The following is a 19,789-nucleotide window of genomic DNA, read 5'->3' on the forward strand; positions in this document are numbered from 1 at the left end:
TTTTTTTTTAATTTCAAGATTCTTAATGTTTAATATTTGCTCCCAAAAGCCATCTAAGTGATGGGGAAAAAAGAGAAAGGAAAAGGTTGTGAAATGTTTAGGATGGTAGCTTGACAATTCTGGAAAGCTGATGAACACTGAGGGACTGTGACAGAACAAAGACCCCAAAAATCAGCTGCTGCAGCAGGAAAAAAGGCTTAGGTTACAAATACAAAATTTAAATCTCTTTGAAGGGACTTAATTTGAAATAATTCAATGGAACTACTGAAATACACTAAGATGACATATTTTTCTCTGTCTCCTCCATTACTATCCTAAATCATGTATAAATTGTGTTGGGAGGAAAAGATAGATGTTGGTATGGAATTTAACTTAATAAACACTGCTGATAAACTGCTGCTATTATTGATGGCAGCAGCAATAATGAGACATTTTGTCATTATTGTAACAAGTAATAATACAGTAATAAGGTGGCTGAAGATGAAGGTGTGGGGTCACAGAAGACAAGACTGAAAGAGAAGACCTCAATCTAAACATAAAACAGCTCTATTGATCCCTGGGGCCTGCTACCCTCATCCATCCCATATCTCATTCCTTAATTGCAGTCTCCTTTTCACGTCGATTTATCACTCCCAATGGTTCCCTGTTTGTAGTTTATGGGGAGACTTGACCTCAAAGCCTTGTACTGCCATGGCAGGGAGGTGCCAGCGATCACCCGATGTGACTCGGTGGTGGCATGGCCAGGCTGACACAGACACTGCTGTGGTGATGCCAAGAGAACAGGCAAGGCTTCCCCTGCCAGTGCTCCAGCTCTGCCTTGCCCCTGAGCAGCACCCAGGGATACCACAGACCTAGGAGATGGCTTCTGCCTTCCCGGTGTCTCAGTTCACTGACCTAATTGGTGAAAAGGAAGGAGAAGAAGAAATATTCTGGAATTAAAACATCAGATTAAGGATGGATGGGTTCTTCTCAACCCAAAGGCTAAGATCAGCATTCCAGGATTAAAGAAAGACTTCACCTCAACTCCTTCACTGCCAATACAGGGCAGGCAGAGCAAATGTGTTCAGCAACAAGCAGCTTTGGCTGCCCTTCAGTGACTTAGTGGACAATTCATGGGTCTGACTTTTCCTAAGAGATTATGAGAGCTTGATTTAGAGGCAGAGCCAAGTCCCAGTGTTGGGATATGGATCCAAGTTCCCCTCAAGCTGGGGGAAGTCTGGACTTGGGCCCAGCTCCACTTTGATCCAGCAGTTTTATAACTTGGCATGGAGGGAAGGCTGAATACATGAACAAAGCTGTGCTATGGAGCTGATTTACTGTGCTTCCTTAACCCACACCTGGCTGGGGAGAGACCAGCTTTGCACTGATATTTTTATCAGAGAAAGTGTCTCACTGTGCCCATTCTGAAGCAGAGAGGACACTTGGCTCTTTCTCATCCAGCATCCTCTGTTTAAGGAATTACACAGACAGGCAGTGAAGGGCATTTGTCCGGAGCAAACACAAAATCAGAGAAAACTAAAGTCTATTCAGGGCTGGAACAACTAAAGAAAATGAAATGTTTGGTTTTGATGCCTTAAAACTGTTGAATTTTCTGTGTCTGTGTGATCTCCTCCGTGTGAAGTTTCTGTTTGTTTATATGACATTGATTGCTGGCAGCAGTTCTGCTCCCAAGGTCAGTCCATCAGGGAAACTTGAGGGAGGGAATCTATGTACTACCTATAGTAAGAAAAGCTTGAAAGCACTATGTTGCAGCTGTCCCAGCACATTTTTTCCAAGTGTTTCCTCTTTATAGGGCTCCCTATTATCATCTAGCATACTGGGTCCTAAGGGAATTACAAGTACTTGACAGGCTGAACAGGGCTGTTCACACCTTCAAATGCAGCTTTGGGTAGCAGTATTTCTTAAAATCTAATGTATTTGTACCTAAAACTTCCATTTGACAATGACCAGAGAAAGAAGTAGCTTCCAGGTTTTTTTGCAGAACATTTTGCAGACCTTCCTGTGCCATGCTATGTGGCAGAAGAGCAGAACTTACTAATTTTAAATCACTCAGTCATTTTCTTGCTAATGCAAAATTATTATCCTCTAGTCTTAAATTTAGCTACCTTTTAAACATCTCACATACTAAGGCTTTCTGTCACTTCTGGGAAATTATTTCACACCCCAGTAGTTCTCAATATCAGGAGGGTACCTGATACCCTTTCAAAAAATCGATAAAAGGAACATAAAAAATGCATCCACAAAAAACACCCAAAACCTTCCAGTATGAGAAAATTCCCAGAAGATCTTAAGAGAAACAACTGTAAGGCCCAGGTTGATAATTCAGCACAGTCAGGATAGCACAAAACAAGGTGCAGGGAATAAGCATGATGAGTAAATAACAACCACCAGAGCAGCCTGGAGAAGTCGATGGCACACTGCACCAGGTAGTGGCCGTTGCTGCAGAAAACAGATCTCTCCCAAGCCTCCCCTGTATTTTAAAAGCTTTTAATTTTGAATTAAAAAACCCCCAACAATTTCAATATTTTTTCAGGCATGCCCCTTCCCCCCCAAAATTCTGCTTCAGCTGGAGCAACTTGCTGAACTCAGCTAAATGTATAAAAAGATTTAACTGCCCTTTTTTGTTCACCGAGGACACAGATGAAGGAATATGCTGCTGACTCAAAAGAAAGATTGTAGGGAAGGCTTACCGGAACGGAATAGCAAATCTGGGACCGCTTTCTATTGATTTGAGAAAACTCTAGCTGACAGCAGCCATCAGGATCCCACCCTACAGCCCTGGGCTGTTGCCTCAGCATGGCTCCAGCTCTTCTGATGGAGAGCTGGCCCCTCAGGGCCCGGCCCTGCCCGAGCCTAGCAGGGACAGCTCCAGGCCAGACCTCACAGGACACTTCAGTGCCGAGCCCCAGCAGTAACATCACGTTGTGACCTGGCCAAAGAGGATAACGTGGAGTGTCTGCTGTGGGCTCCGCAGATCAGAAACGTGGGAACCACGCTGACCTCAGGTCTAGCAGGGGACAAGATGTGAGCACTGCTGCTGGAGGTGCGACTGACAGCCAGGGCCTCGCCGTGCCTGTGCACAGCGGGGTTGGAACTGGCTGTGGGCAGCCCACCGGTGCAGGAATGTGTCTGACAGCACCAAAACCAGCAAGGCAGACATGCTGTGTTGCAGTGGGAATTCTTGCAACTTGTACAGACAACGAAGCCCGTGGAAAAGAAATATAAGGACCAATTATTGGTAAATGTTTTCAGAGAGATGTTTATTTCTCTAGCTGCCCGGTCGGCAACTTGGCCAAGAACTGAGCAATCACGGGACCAGAGGGTCCTCCCCGGGCAGGGGAACACAAAACAACCCATGGGGAACGAGGCTGACCAGGGAGTAGGGAAACCCCGGAGGCCCTGCTCTAGCCCGGGACCCCTCTCCCAGGACCACGTGGGAGGGGGGAGGAACCCCAACAACGCTGCACCTTTTATTTCTAATTTCTTAAAAAAGCCAAGATGGGGTTTCTAAAAGAAGCTGGTGCTGGATACCATTGACACAGCAAGCAAACACTCCAGCTTCCAGCTCGAGAAACAAAAGTTCCCTCCAAGTGCTGTCTAACAGCCAAAGGACACCATCATTCAGTAGTCTGGCTGCTTGTTCTTGCCAAAAGCACTGCAGCTGGTACAAACCCCTTCCCAAAGGGAACAGGGAGATCCTCTTCCCAACCCATGGCACAGCTCTGACTCAGCAGTTGCTACAGGCCTTGGCAAGCTCATTCCAATGCACAGAAGGGTGCACACACTTCAGTCTAAGACTGCAAGAAGGATCACACAGGCTCAGACTAACCCCTTCAGCTTAATATTCTGTCCCCAACAGTAGATCCCAAGGGAAGAGTAGAACAACAGGGCAAGCATATGAAGATATTTCTTCTAAATAATCTTCTAGCCATAGCAATTAGTAAGTTCACAGGATGCCACACTAGCAGCAGCTTTATATGGAGCAGCCGCCAGTGTTTTCTTCTGTCTTTTTCTTATTTAAAACCTGAAACATTTTAGTATCCACTGAGTCAATAGGTAAAGCAATGTACGCCTGTTATCCCACTTTTTAAACTAAAAAAGTTAAATCCGTATCACCATTTCCTAGTCTCCACTCATAAAAGAAATTATGAAAAGGTGATTACAAACCTAGAGCCATGTTTTCTTGGCAAATGACAGCTTACAGCCATATCCAGCAGGGGAGAGAGAACTACAGGTTTTGAAGTTTAAACTGCAGTATTTGTACTCTCTGTGGTGCACACATGGGAGAGGATGTACAGAAACTGGGCATTTTCAGCCAAGTTACAGACTGAGATCATATTTGCAACTGTTTGCTGGGAGTGTACACAGCAACGATGCTTCTCACACTAGAGATGATTCCCAGCAGAGCTTGTGCCTTTAAGAGGAAACACCTTTCTGGCTGCAAGGTTACTGGGAATTTCCACACAGTGGCTTTGGGCAACTCTTCAGCACAGCAACATGAAAGCAGAATATGCTACAGAGCCCAGTTCTCAGATACATCCTCAACTTCAGCTGAACCAGAGTCTTTGGGAACTGATCTTCTGTAAAATAACTGATGTAAACATATACTAGCTGGTTAAATTCTGTCTAGACTGACAAGAGCTATTTTTGTCGTTTGCTCTGCTTGTCCCTTCTCATGTATATGATTTCCTACATTTGTCATCCATTTTTTCCACTGCCATCTCCTTAAGACATCAGGAAAGGGTAGTTCCTTCAAGCCCATATGTGCTCTTCTCTGCAATGCCTGAAATAGAACATTTCGGTGAGTGTGAGGTGAGGGCATCTGTAACAAAATGCCAATTGCTGCTTCCTATGGATAAAAATAGTGCATCTGTCACTTAATATACAGAATCCTCTGTATTATTCCACACAAAGCCAGCATTTTTGAAGCTGAAAGTCAGTTTGGAAGGTCACATCCTTCCATGGCTGGTTATTCTCCATCCAAATGTTCTGAACCCACACAGAACATATACACTAGTACTTTGAACTTTCAGGACTCTGAAAATAGACCTAAGCCTCTGCTCAGTCCCCATTAAATTTGATCTAGAAAAGCTCTCTAGTGATGAGGACAGGCATTTTTGAGCGGTGCTGCTCTCTTTCTGAGAGATGTGAGGAGATTTAGCTTTATGTTAAAGGTACAAAATTTGCTTTGACTGTTTTAACCTTTGATTTCGATAGCACAGCTCATTCTGGAGCCACAAGGGATCTAATTTGTTGTCTCTGGACACAGATTTACAGGGAGGACAAGGAACATGGAGATGTCTTCCTGTTTGCTCCCCTCCCACAGCAAAGTCTGGGGTGACATGTCTGTGCTCCCAGTAACCAGCCCTGGAGTGCTGACACAGCCCCCTTCCCCTTCAGTTCAGGGCTGCTGCCATTCCTGACACATCCCTGGAAATATCCAAGCACCCAAACATGGATGTGGACACCCCACAGCACGTGAGGAACCCTCCACACAGGTTGCTACTTCCGTGAAAGTCCTACAATCCCAAAGCTGTCACTGAGCCCAGCCTAGTGCACAGTGCATCCTCTGCAGCAGCTCAGATGACAACTCATGTGGCTCCACACCACAGCCCAGCTGGAACTTGGACAGAAATCCTTCCAGCTGCACTGAGGGGTGTTGTCTTTGTGTTTATAGCTCCTCTGAGAACAAGAAAACATCCTGGCAAAATTAATTCTTCAGTGTTTTTGCCACATGCCCACTAAACAAGGTGAGACATGATTCTCATGTGAAACACTGCTGTGTGCCTGGCCTAGGACTGGGTAGTGACTTCATTACTTCCCTGTTTAAAGAGCACAACTCCTCTCCCTTCATTTCTTCTTTGCAGTGAAGACACAGGTTCACACATAATTCCCAGGTGTGAATTATTAGAGACAGATGATTCTGGACATGTCTCCCCACACCACTGGGCTTCACAGAAGGAATGCTTGGTAATACCACATTGGGTCTTCCCTGTGTGCCAGGAGGAAAGGCAGATGTTAATGGTGGCCTCAGAGGGGACTGTCATTGCAGTGGCTCCACAACTCTGCTATCAGGATCTAAGTTACCGGAGGCTGAGGGTGGACAGGATTGCTGGGAACTGGTCTGTAGAGTTCATCTGGCACAGACTTCTCTCAGTTTCAGGAAGGGTATTTTTAAAAATTACAAGAACAACTGAACATTGTAGCTCATACCAATGTCAAAACAGAAACCTACCAGAAAGGAAGGTGGGGTTATTTCCCACTTCTAGTCACCAAGCAAAGGTAGAAAAGAAAGAAAATTAAAAACGATCTGTGGTTTTCCGGTTAGAAGGGCCTGTTTTACCTTCCTGTGTACAAGATATAAGGGGACTCTCTGAATTACTCAGTTAACCCAGTGTCTAAAGGCAAAGTACTAGGAAAAAGTGTCCAAACTATCAAGCTTAAAGTTGAAAAGATTTAGACAAAATAGTGTAGTGCAACACTGTACATGGTGAGTATATCTGTCACCTAGGCACTGCCACTGCCACGGCTCTGCTAATTACATCTCTGGTGCCATGAAATTCAGCTTTTGATGGCTGTGAAGCAGGCCAACAGAGCAATTCCTGAGGGTGTTCGTGGCACAGAGGACTGCCCAGCACAGCTCAGTTTTTCAGCAAAAACAAGGTCCAAAAATAAAGAGAGAGAAAGCATAAAAAGCCAAACCAACCCGGTAAGAATACTGTAGCCACTAGATGGCAAAACCCCCTCGAAGTTGCTGTAGTGGCTGCTGCACAGGCTCTGTCTGTTTCCTCTTATTCCAGATTCAGGCACTCCTGTTTCCGCCCAAAATTAATTTTTGACAAATCCAATCTTTAAATGTACAACAGGGAGTTGTTTAACAAACACAGAGTAAATTCGTGTGCAGCCTTATTTTCAAGGAGACACCTGCGGGATTCTCCATGTGGGGGTGCCCAAAGGGAAGGCTGGAGCTCTGTCTTTAGATGGAGTGATTTAACAGTATTCCAGAATGTATGTGGAAATCTCAGAAGTGGGTAGTTAAAAAAAAAAAAAAAAAAAAAAAGAAAAGGAGAAAAAAGAAAAGAAAAGAAAAATAAGAAAATAAAAAAAAAGAAAAAAGAAAAAAAGGAGAAAAAGGAGAAAAAAAGAAAAAAGAAAAAAGGGAAAAAAGAAAAAATAGAAAAAAGAAAGAAAAAAGAAAAAAGGAAAGAAAAAAGAAAAAAAAAAAAAGAAAAAAAAGGCAAATGGTGTCAAATTTTCAGTTTTACTTGAATTGTTTTCAACCCCAGTTTTTCTAATTTATCCACAGGACAGACACAAAAAATCAGTTCTACCAGAATGCTAAGCAGCCACATCTACTGAGGGTAAAGCACTCTTTCAGAGTGTTCAGGAGAGTGAGATGTCCTCACTTTGGATGCCTCAGAGTAAAGCCCACATCAATCCCATTAGAAAGCCAAACCCACCCAAAACCAATAGGTAATAGGTGCTGTACATCCACACTAGCACAGACAGAATTAAAACTCATTTATGTATCATCTGCAGGAGTCACTTCCATTAAGCCCTGTGAAGCACTGAAATATTTCACTGATAGAACATCCAGGAGCAAATCTATAGCACTGCTGCTGCAGCCCAGGAGTCGTAAAGGGAGTCCTGATGGATCCACAGGTCAAAATTTGATTTATTTATTCTCTCCCACATGTATAACTTGGCATGATGACATATTTGCTGCCCTCTTAAGCCTTGTAAGGATGTGGGATCCAATTCACTGATTTTAGAAAAATATTATAAAAATAAGGAAGGAAATGGCTTAAGTCTATTTCAATCTACTTGCCCCAGTCAGCAGCTGTGGAATTGGCTGGACAAATCCTTCATACAAGGAAGAAGAAGCCAGAGATTTCTGAAAAGGCCATTAGAGACCATGCAGGGGACAAATTGATCCCTCTCTGGGTCACAGCCAGATGCATTATTACACCAGAGACCCCTTTGGCCTTACAGAGAGCCAGAAAAAGGAGAACAGCTCCATGGGTGATTTGTGACCATGAACTGCTCTGGTAGCTCAGGTGCCTCGAAACCAAAAAAGCAGCAAATTGCTTTTGTCCTTGATATATACTGAGAAAGCTATTTTTCATTATCCACTACAGCAATTTTGCCAGTTTTTGCATAATTTGAATCACCAACAGCAAAGGGAAAAAAATCTCTGAGAAAAATAGATCAACACAGAGTACAAACAGTATGCACAGTTTGCAAGTGCCCTCTATTTTTTAAATTCCAGTATTTACCTGTTTCAGGCATGAAGTTGTTAGCACATTCCCCACCTCCTACTGGAAATTACCCACTAGAAAAGAAAATTTTATTCCTTGTATATATTTATTTTTTCAAAATAATCCATTAGATCTTTTAGGTGAGAAAAAACTCTCTCTGCCACTGATATTCAACTTGTCTTTTAATGTCAAGCTTTTAATTAGCTGGAATGAATACTGCTTGTTTCCTTCGTGGTGTGAAAATTTAGTTTCCACCCAAATTTCACAACTAACTTTTTACAAAACAAACCTTCAAATGTATAAGTATTGTTAGGAAAACACTTAAAAATACTCAATCTAGAATGCTCTCCCAGACTTATCTCAGGAGATTCACCACAATCTAGTTGAAATCTGAAAAAATTCAAGCAGCTCTTCTTTTCTCTTTGAAAGCCATTTCCTTATATTTCTATAAACTTAGATCTGGGATGGGTTTCCAGGCAGTTTTTGCTGAGGACAGGCCCAACCTTTCCCCTCGCCTGTGCATTTTTCTTATGCCCGGCAAGGCAGCCTCACTGCTGGGAGAGCAAGCTTTGATTAGGAAACAGATGTCCAGTTTAAATTAACACAGGGCAATTAGGATCCTTCCCGTGCCTCGTAAGGCTCCCAAAATGGCCCAAGAGATGCAGATTTCCCTGCCCATCTGCGGGTGCACATGGCTGGGAAGTGACAGCAGTCTCCGAGTAGCCAGGGAGACTGGAGGCTCTTCATCCATCAGCTCTCCCCCTGGGCTCTCCCTGGGGCAGACCAGGTCTCCATGGAAAGCCCAGAACTGATTCCTTCCAGGATCAACACACTCTGGGGCTTGAAGAGATTATTTCTAAATCTGAAAAGCTTCCAAATCACACCTCAGCCCTGGCTTCTGTGTGTGCAAATGCCCTGCCAGCCTGCAAATTCAGAGCTAGAGGAATTTATTGAGTTGAAAATGCCTTTTACACACCTTTTGCTGTCTCTTCACATCTATGCTGCTATCTCTGGTGCCTTCTGGAACTGGACTCTGCCCTAGCCAAAAGACAGGATATCAGTCTGTGGTTCCCTCTCATGCCCCTCTGCAGCCCTACCACTGAGCGATGTGGCTGCATCCAACAGCTCCGTGCTGAGCAGCGCGGCCGGATTTCACGGCATGCTTTATTCATCATGCCGTGCCAGTGGGATGTGGCAAGCGCCGGGCTTTGGTGCGGAAGGCAGCAGCGGTGCCACACGGGGGTGCTCGGCAGGCGCGGTGCGGATGATGCTGCGGCGCAGGATGGGGCGCCGAGGACGGGAGCGGGGCCGCATTCAGCGCTCAGGGACGAGCGGGTTTCGCTCCACCCTTCAGGCTACTGCTCCAAAACCCCAATTCCCCCCGGCCGCCGGCGTTTCATTCGTATCTACTAGCAAGGTGCAAGGAGAGAGGCTGTTAACATTCACGGTCACAAATACAGTGCGACTGAAAAAGGGCGCACAGAAGGAATGGTGCAATTCCTTGCTTCATGGACCGTTTTATTGCATTTCCTGATGGTAACAGATTGATGCTATTGTGCTTGTTAGCATGGTCAGCTTTTATTACGAGGCTATTAAGGGTTTTTATCTCTATGTGGATCTTTGAGGTTCTGAGGGAAAGTTTTTTTCCCTGGATTCACAACACACCCTTAGAAGGCAATACTAAGAAAGTGTCTTGTTTCTGCCCCACAGCACACTGAAGGCAGCATTCGAGATGCTCAAGCAACGTAAGTATTTCCCTGTTCCCTTTTGACCTAGGAAACACAGGCACCCAATGTGTTCATCCTGTTCCCCCCTCTATTCCCAGCTTTTTTATCCCAGTCTGTAGTGTAAAGAGTGGAGGAAAAGGGTGCCTGCTGGGCACTCAATCCACTTTCTGGTGGTGAAGCAAATGGCTTGTTCTCCAAGTAAATTTATCTGGATCAAGTCACAAGATATGAGCTCTGTTCCCTCTTCTGCAAACCACTGACACCAAACCAACTTTTGCCCCAGGCTTGAGAAGACCCTTTCACACACACAAAATGCAGCACCATCAGAGGCAATAGGACACCGTACCTAGTCACTGGTACCTGCTGTTTACATCAAAAGTCCCTCTTGAAAAGCAGCTGCTGGACTGGGGTATTTTTAGGGCCTGGGTGTGGGAGCTCAACATTTCTGGAAAATGCGGGGCTCCATTTCAGAGGCACCAAAGCTGACAAACGCAGAGAAGTTCCCAGCCATTTCAAACAGCGCCAGCCAGGTGCTCTGAAATTCAATCCATCTTGGCTGACCCTTGGAAATTCTCAGCATGCAACCTCATCTAATGACCGGCCACTACTGGCAGCAGCTCCCAAGAGCAGTGACAGCCCAGCAGCACAGCCACGGCAAAGCAGACACAGGGATGATGGAAGTCAGATCTCCTTCCTTCCCTCTGCACCACAACTTCTGACCTTCAGCGCCAAAGGAAGGGGGACAGATGGGGTAAATGGGACCATGAAGAAACACAGTCACTCTGCTCTTGAACCCTCAGCAATGTCAGTGCACGCAGAAACAAAAGGGAAACCTTTTTAAAGGCTACCCTGCTTGTGAACTCATAGGGCAGCCACATGACAGAAACATCTCCTAAAAAATGTGACTTTATCTTTAAAGACCTTTCCACTGACTGAATATGAATTCTGATTTATTTTAGAAATTGAAAATGTTGGAAACTCTCATATCCAGCTGTCAGTAATGCTGAAGGAAGAATTGAAAGGAATAGAGGAGTTCCGAGAAAGGCAGAAGGAGCAAAGAAAAAAGGTGAGAAACTAGAGAAATGTTGAAACAGATTGGGTCAATGTTCCGTGCTGATGACCTTTCTCCAGCCATAGGCTGGGAATTCTGCAAAAGATGATAAAGCATTTCCAGCATGCCCTGTTCCCTCTATAGACGAGACTGTGGAACAAAAATCTCTTTCTGATCCCAGCTGGAAACAAAGTAGCGCTCTGAACTCAGGAACCAGAGGTTTTAGTCCCTTTTATTCTCTCTGGTGTAACTGCAGATACTGTTATTATTATTTCTGTAAGAACTTAATCCTTCCTTTTCTCTTTTTTATACCCTTGCCAATGGGTTTCTTTGATACGACCCTGCACAATCTACAACATGCGCTAAACAAAGGCGTAACACAAATGTTTAAAAACATGAAAGCAAATTAATATCATGCTGAATGCAACACCAATATATACTGAATAACAAATACATGGAATAAGTAGCATCTAGTTGATGTTGTATAATAAAAATTTGAGTATATTTAAGGCCATTTCACCCCCTGTGACCTTATCAAGCCCCAAGTCTCTTGAAAAATAGTCTCAATAGAGACAACAGTGGCCACTCTCACACCTTCTCTGGGTCCGTGGAGTTGAAGACAAAGACAGGACAGCCCCTTAATTCTGACAGCACTGAGTGATGGAGGAGTAAAATAAATATTCATTTCTTTGCTAATTTTAAACAGATGAAAATGCATATAACCAGTATCTGGTGCCACAAAAATTTTGTGTCTACAAGCCCCTGACATACAGGAACTTGGAATAGCAAGAATTCTGAATATGAAAGTGGGTGAAACCAGTGCTGCTATTGAGATTTGAGGTTGGCAGTAATCTGATGAAGCAAATAAGGCATTAAAAGACAGACAGTGGGCACCAGGTTCATTTGTGTTTGTACCCCATTCCCTTTGCCACTGGAATGTGCAGAGAGGCTCTCTCCTGTTGAGAACAGTAAGCCTATAATTCAACTGGGAACAGTTTGAGGGGCCTGGAAAAAAAAAGTAAAAACTCCTTTGGAATCTTAGATAAGATTTTTTCTCTGTGTAGTGTGTGGCTGTGAGGAAGCCAACATCAGACATACTGGATGGTGTCAGCAGTTTTGGTAACCTCCCAAAATGCTGTGATTTATGTTGGATTGTAGCTGCTCTCAGGACTGTGCTCAGTGTGAAACAAGCATCTGGGTAGCCCCGGAGAGAGCTTTGTTTGAGCAGAATGTAAAGATTAAAGGAACTAAAGTCCGCCTGAAGAAACCCATCCCCTGCCAGTAGGAGCATATCTTATTGTCATATACAGATGGCCATACCATAACTAAAGCCATAAAAGAGAACCCAGCACTGTCCTTCCAACACTGCCCAGATGACTCCAGCATGGAAATCAAATCACAGTGAGCATAAAGTTGCCAGAAGCAGTGGAATATAAAAGAGACAGGAATTGTTTGTGTTGAAAATGGACAACTACCTGTGCTCATGTGGGTGAGACAGTGGTTTGGTCTGCAGAGATGTGGGACCAAGCTCTGGCACCAGCAAAGGAACCCTGCTGGCAGAGCCCGCAGCACTGTGACTGGGTGTTGCACTATTTCATCTCCTTAAGACAAAAAAAGGGAGGAAGAAAATGAAGATCTATGTCCTCTCTGCTATTAATGGAAACTACCAAAGCAGAATTATCTGGGATTTTTTTTTTACCTGGCACTTTGATGCTCTCTGTATCACTCAGAAACCTGTCATTTATAAAAGCAGAGTGAAGTAGTTTTCCCCACAGGCAGGTGCCCTACAGAAAGGCCCTGACTATGGCTCTCCTACTCTGGCTGCTGGAAAGGGGAGGAAGAAGTCCAAAGCAAGAAATGGTGACTTGTGTGTGTTTCTTACAGTATGAGTCTGCAATGGAGCGTATGCAAAAGAGCAAACTGTCCCATTATAAGAAAACAATGGAGGTAAGCAAGGAGGGCTTGGGCAGGTTTCCTGATACAAACTGGCTCCACTAAAATCTATATTACATGTACCTCTATTTAAAGAAAGGTCAAAGCTGTGTGAGTGTGGAAGAGTGTGTGTGAGAGAGTGAAGATGTCACTCCTGCTTTGAGGAGGAAGCTCATCTTCCCTGCTGCACCCACTGAAAAGTCTCCAGAGGGTTAATATGAAATGAACGGTGCCCCAGGCCAAACAGGATTTCATTCTTTCTAGGCAAGGGTACTTAGAAGAGTAAATGTAATTTTTCAGTGTGTGCAAATACAACTTTAAGAACAGTGAGCGAATCTTGCAGGCAGGAGGAACCCTCTCCAGCTCGAAAACTTGCATGTACAGAAACTACAGGCAGCTGGGTTTGGTTTCCAATGGGCAACTGCCTCTAAAGGAAAGTAGTTGCAGACCTGTCAGCGCTACAGCTGGAAGCATACTAACAATTTTTTTTGAAATGTGGTTGTTCTAAGTGCATGTCTAAGATACATAGATATTTTGGTGCAAATAAAGATTTCTCTTGCTTCTGAGAACTACTCCAAGACTGTTGCCTGTAGGGTGCTGGCTCTGCCTCATAGCTTGGAGCAATGGGCAAGGCAACGCGCTGACTTCAGCCACCTGATGCTCCAAGTCACAGGGTAGAGATGACAACCCACCCCACAGCCACCCTGGGAATGCAGCTCCTAATTTCATCTCTCTGTGGTTGCTCAGGCAGATGCCTGATGCACCAGTGGTAGAGCTGCCTGTGCATTCCTGACCCCTGCAGCGAGCTGCAGTTGTACAAAACAAACAATTTCAGGGCTGCAGGAAAAGGACACGATCTATGCTGCCAACTCCTACTTCAATTTTTCAGTTCTATTTTTCTATCTCCTTATGGTGTCATTGGGATTTTTTTTCTATAGCCCAAATTGGGCACTGACTTGCTCCCCCAAACTGCAAAACAGAAAGTGCCTGGAACATCACAGTGGGGGGAACCCAGCCTTGTTCCCCCAGCCAAACCCTCACGTTTGATTTCATTTCCATGCAGTCCAAGAAGACCTACGAGCAGAAGTGCAAGGAGGCGGATGAGGCCGAGCAGTCCTTTGAACGCACCAGTGCTTCAGGCAACCAAAAGCAAACAGAAAAGGTACCTGAGATGACAGAGGGAAAACTGGGGGGGTTTACCTTTCAAGGTACAAGAGAATACAATTAACCAACTATTCTACAGGATGCCAGGGGCTGCTTTGTCTTCAAATTAACCCCACAGAATCCTCTGGGAAGGGACTAAGTTATCTAATTAATTTATCCCAGGCTGTGATCCAATTGCTCTATGAATCCTGAGAGGAAACTGAATGAGATATTTCTCTGAAATTATTCATTAAGCAAAAGAAACAAGTCAAAAATATGTCATGCAGTTAGTTTTGCCTTTTGGTCTTTTACACTTAGTAGGCATAGCATCTTACATTAAAATGCATATTTTTCCTGAACATTTTTCTCCTTATGGTGGGTTTAATTTCAACTAAATTTACAGACTCAAAAATAAATTGTTGGAAATTAAGGCACTGCAGTCCTTCATCGCATGGTCTTGATACTTGTAGCTGACAATTCACTAACTTTTAATGGGAACATTTTACAGTGAAACAGATGGAGAAAACAAAATAAATGAACTCCCTTTGGCTCAATAAAAATCAGTGCAGTGTAAGCAAAAGGATCAAAAATTGTCTCAAGGAGTGGGGGGGCAGTGTGGAGACTCTAAAAACAGCATCAGAACTTTACATTTTATTTCCAGCATTCCCTAATCTTTGATGAGCAAACCCCTGCAGCTTAGCTGCAAAGAGGGGATGGGATCCCGGCCCTGCCGAAATGATACCAGAACATTTCACAGCTTCAAATGGCAGCTAAACCTGACCCAGCTCCTTTCATGCAGAAGGATCTCAGGGTGCACCATCGCCGTTTCTTCCCTGCACATGCCAGCACGCTGGGAATGCACAGAGGCAGCTCACATGCTGTTTAATTCTGCTCAGCATTTGCAAACAGTTTGGGCCAGGAAGCAAATAAGAAGGAAGCTTCTGTTCCCAGCTTACTACACGTTTCCCAGCCAGCTGTGATGAGGAATATGATTGTAAGAACCCCTACCTGAGCCTTGTCTTCAAGGGCAGGATGGAAGAATGTATTACACTGATGTCTAGAGCAGTGCATTACTGTGCTGTCATCACCATCTGTTCAGAAAGACCTGCGAGTACAGACCTGTCAGTGATGGCTGCTTTTTCATTTGCTAAAAGCTGCAGGTTTTTAAACAGAGAAGTTCTACTTAGGGTGAATTTTGCTTTTAGGCTTCTGAGTTGTTATGGGAAATAATCTGGCATTTGCAAAGCATTTTAAAAGCTGTGTGCTTTTTATCTGTATACTACATGAGGAGCTTGAAAGATGAAGAATTTTAACTGCCATTTATTTCTGCTTATAAATATCTATTAGAAAAGCAAATCAAACAATTGAGAAAAACCCACTCAGCCAGCAGGCACAGCTTCAGGCTGGATCATGCTGGCTCTGAGCTCCTACGGCAGGGATGTCTGGATAGAAAGCTTTCCCTCGAAGTCATTGGACCTATGGCTGCACCTGGGAAATTCTGGTCCCTTCTCCATAGCACATGTTCAACATACCATGCATAAAGGGGGGGCAGCCAGGAAGTGCTTGCAAGTTAGAGCCTTTCCCCTAGGAGGGAAAAAAAAGCAGGCACAAAAAACTGAGGCAGAAGCAAAAATATCGTCAGAAATTAATTTGGGGTGTTTCTTTTCCTATTTCAGAGCCAGAACAAAGCCAAGCAATGCAGAGAGGCAGCAAATGAAGCAGGTGATGCTGTTTGCAGCTAAACTATGATTTTTCCCAGCAAAGATCTACCAGCACAGGATTTTGATAGAACACCATCCAAATCACCCAGGCTGTCTCCCAAGTCAGGATTCCCAAAGTCACCTGCCCAAAGACTAATGAAGAAGCCTCTAAAGAGCAGCAACCTGACAGTCATCTGCATTCACGGTCCTTTGTGGAAATATCAGTGCCCTGCTTTCATTAACAAATTTATAAACAACTTCCTTTAGGGACTTCACCCAGGGAAGAAAAGCTCTTCTTGAAGCAAGTTTGAGAAAGCACAGTAGACATTCAAATTGCCTGGAGACAGCTCAAACCAGATAGCCCGTCCCCACGTGCGTGAGCACAGTAGTGATCTCCAGCCACAAACGTGTATGCCCAGGACAGGCCAGCACACACTTGAGCTGGCTCATGAGCTCAGGCTTGTCTCTCCCTACTCATGGAAGAGCTTACACCAAATCATGTGGCTTACCTGGCTGGCTTGGAATGGAAAGAGCCTAAGGATGCTGAGTGCCCAAGCATGGTCCAGGCTCTTCATCTCTGAATTGCATTATCCCTACTGTAAAGTTTATAAATGATCTGCAAAGCATACAGAGAGAATCCTTACCCTAGTACATAGCTACAAAGAAAAAAACCCAAAGATTATTGCGCCCTGCCAGTTCCAAGCTCAGACATTCTTGTGATACTCAAGCAAACCACAGGCCTGCATCATAGGAATCACAGTAAAGGCCTAATAGGAGGAAAGAGAGAAAGGCTGTATCACTTTCACCTGACTGTTGGGTTTCTGTTGCGTGTGTCTGTGTTTACAGAGAACGTGTACAAACAGAACATTGAGCAGCTGGATAAGGTCAGGACAGAGTGGGAACAGGAACATATCAAAACCTGCGAGGTAAACTTTTGCACTTTTGACTTTTGCAGTGATGTTTGCACACTTTTATTTTATCTGATTTGAAGATTTTGGTCTAAGGCCTGAAATACCATCCCAAGGGTTTTGGTGTTTGCTTTATGTGGAGTCTCAGTAGATGTCTTTGCAAAATTACTGCAAAAAATAGAGCTTACTTAGACATAGCTGCTGCTGTCTCACTGACACTCTCCTTGCTTGGTCAGCATATCTATGTAAAAATAAAAGAGGGGAATAAGTGCAGAGGTGGGAGAGGTGGAGCAATATATGAACAAGTACATACCCCAGTCAGTCTTTATGTTTCATACCACTTGAAATTTACCTGCAAGAATATTTGTCCTCTGCCATGGAGTAATCTTTCAGTTGAAAGGTGGTGGTGGTAGAGAAGTCTCTATTTCCATTTTGTTGAGGATGGACCAGGAGATTTGCACTTGGCTATTAAGTTTTGCACAACAATTTACAGTAACTGGTTGGCATCCAAAGCAGCCACCCATTTGATCAGAGTAATCCTTCAAGTACATTTACCCATCTGCTAAAGTCTGATTTTTCTATATTTACTTGTTGCAGGCTTTATTTCAAAATAAAATAAAATGCCAGAAGCATAGCTTTCCAGTTCTCTGCTTCCTCTTAAATATTCCCTATCTGAGAGGACTGAAAAGCCCCACAACTGGCACAGACATTTCCACAGATGCATATTTTCTCCCTTCTTAAAAAGCCAACAAACCAGCAAAGCATTCCATAACCTCACACTCTCATTTTGTCCCATATGGTTAATCCTGACAAGCTCACAGAGTTTGTGACCTGCCCAATGCTTAATCCAAACAGCCATTCATAAAGGAAGGACATCTTTAATGCTGTCTTTCAAAAGTGCTTGTAGAGAGAAGAACTGATACTTTTGGTTTTTTGTATTTTTTTAAACTAGCAGTTAGTACAAAAACCAGCTTAAAATCCTACACTTCTTGGCTGCATAGTGGGGAATCTGGAAGTGTTGGGGTTGCTTAGATCTCTGAGTGTGGGACAACCATAGCCTGAAATGTTGGCTGGCAAGTGGCAGCACCAGGGTGACCTTTGTCACAGGGACTGTGCCACATTGTCATGTGATGCCCAGGTTCTCCAGCAACACGAGGGATGTGTCAAACACAAGACCCAGCTGTGCTTTTCTGGGTGCTGACAAGGGCTTAAAAGCCCAGAGTCACTACACTTCCCTCTTGGATTAACAGCATTTCCTGACAGGACATCATTTAACTGCAAAATTCCCAGTTGGCTCTGGTGCTCTTTCAGCAGCCTTGAGGGCCACAGGCTTTCTGTTCAGAAGGGTATTGAAATACTCAGTCTCCACCTGGCAGGTTCTCTTTAAAAGCTTTTACTCTCAGAAACCAGTCCCCACAGCAGCTTACTCTCTTGACAGATTCCTTTTTCTGGTTTTTTTTAGTCAGTAAGTTATTAGATGGCAGGCAGCATACCCAACTGAGTGTTCTGCTGAATGTTGTATACATTTGTGGTGTTCTGGACATAATTACTAGCAAATGGAGATGGAGACAGATGGCTGGAAGCATCTGAGCTTTTCACACCTCATAGAAAACCAAAACCTGATGTTCTACTTATAACAATACAATGTAGAGATCAGAGTGACTTAGGTTTTTAAAAGTTTTTAAAGAAAGAGTTTATCTGCCTCTTCCTCCAAATCAGTTCACACTTCTCTCTCTACCCCCTTCATTCTTCCTAAGCAGTGCAGCAACATGAGGAAATCAAACAGATGAAGGAAAGGAGTAGACTTTGAAGACAGAAAAATGCCTTCTCTTTACCACAAATCAAGTACTTTCAAAAGAGAAAAGTTTAGAGACATTTTAGATGGCAGAGGTGGATAGTTTTGGCTCTACCTCTAACATGAATACAACCCTTTCATGCCAGTACTCTACTGGTCTGTTAAACATCAAGATTTCATTCAGTGTGATGGGCAGACAGGAAGGACCCTGACTCTGAAACCCTCAACAGAAGAGGTAGCAGGCAAATCCAGACCTGGATTCCTCTCCCCTGCTTTGATTTTGTCTTTAAAACAAAACTTTAATTTGGTGCAACCAATTAGAACAAATTTTTGAGCAGGAACAGTAGATGTAGTTTCTCCACTAACTGAAAAAACATCCTTTACAATGGGGCCTTCAGAATGGGTTTGCATCCCCAGTCCTGTCACAGCCTGCAAAGTAAATAAGTCAATATGAGGCTACATCAGGTTTACTTTTTGGCTTTAGGTCTTCCAGCTCCAGGAGTGCGACCGCATCACAATCCTGCGGAACTCGCTGTGGGTGCACTGCAACCAGCTCTCCCTGCAGTGTGTGAAGGATGATGAGGTACAGCCTGGCTTGCCCTTCTCTGCAGTGCTGACTGTGTCCAGGGGAACCTCTCACTCCTGTTCTCTCTAGATGTAAACCAGATGCACATCTGGATGCAACACAGTGTGTGTCACACTTGGTAACACTCTCATGTGTCCTCCTTGGTTTGTTGGGGAATGCTTTCTGCTACCAAAACACTCAGTTGAGTCTATCTGGGCTCTGACACAATTTCAAAAAAGGCATCCAGTCATGGCCTCAAAACTGGAAGATGTAAAGAATACACTAGATTTGACTTTGAATGGTTGTTTCCTGCTATTAATTTCTTTATTGCATTGAAAAGTCCTGGACTGCCTTTGTCCTCCTCTCTTTGAAGACTATCCAGAGCACAAACAAGCAGGTGTGTTTACAAGAATATTTGTACAAGGGGACAGGCTAAAGATCAGCCAGGTCAGACATGTATCAAATATAAAGTGTCTCTTAAGGGGAAAACTACTACAAGAGCATTATTTGTTAATTCAATGTGAAATGTTAAAAGTTAAATTAAACTCTTGGATTCTGTTTTGTAGCTGTATGAAGAGGTTCGGGTCAGCTTGGAGAACTGTGTTGTAGAGTCAGACATAGACTACTTCATTAAGACGAAAATGACAGGAACACAACCTCCAGGTAATTATTCCTACTGGTCTTGTTAGATGACTTGTGCAGCACACGTC

General features: G+C 43.9%; 2 protein-coding genes across 4 annotated transcripts in view; one reads left to right on the forward strand and one right to left on the reverse strand.

Moving 5' to 3' along the window:
- SCAPER (S-phase cyclin A associated protein in the ER) overlaps positions 1-19,789 on the reverse strand; it is a 215,008-nt gene that overhangs the window by 182,839 nt on the left and 12,380 nt on the right. The window lies entirely within an intron of this gene.
- PSTPIP1 (proline-serine-threonine phosphatase interacting protein 1) overlaps positions 1-19,789 on the forward strand; it is a 51,601-nt gene that overhangs the window by 22,999 nt on the left and 8,813 nt on the right. Inside the window, exons 4-11 of the mRNA XM_069026158.1 lie at positions 9,969-10,003; positions 10,945-11,051; positions 12,921-12,983; positions 14,032-14,130; positions 15,788-15,833; positions 16,658-16,737; positions 18,999-19,097; positions 19,646-19,742. Coding sequence (XP_068882259.1) covers positions 9,969-10,003; positions 10,945-11,051; positions 12,921-12,983; positions 14,032-14,130; positions 15,788-15,833; positions 16,658-16,737; positions 18,999-19,097; positions 19,646-19,742 — 626 coding nt within the window. The remainder of the gene's footprint in view (positions 1-9,968; positions 10,004-10,944; positions 11,052-12,920; positions 12,984-14,031; positions 14,131-15,787; positions 15,834-16,657; positions 16,738-18,998; positions 19,098-19,645; positions 19,743-19,789) is intronic.

This window comes from Aphelocoma coerulescens, chromosome 10 (genome assembly GCF_041296385.1).
Source record: "Aphelocoma coerulescens isolate FSJ_1873_10779 chromosome 10, UR_Acoe_1.0, whole genome shotgun sequence".
NCBI lineage: Eukaryota > Metazoa > Chordata > Aves > Passeriformes > Corvidae > Aphelocoma > Aphelocoma coerulescens.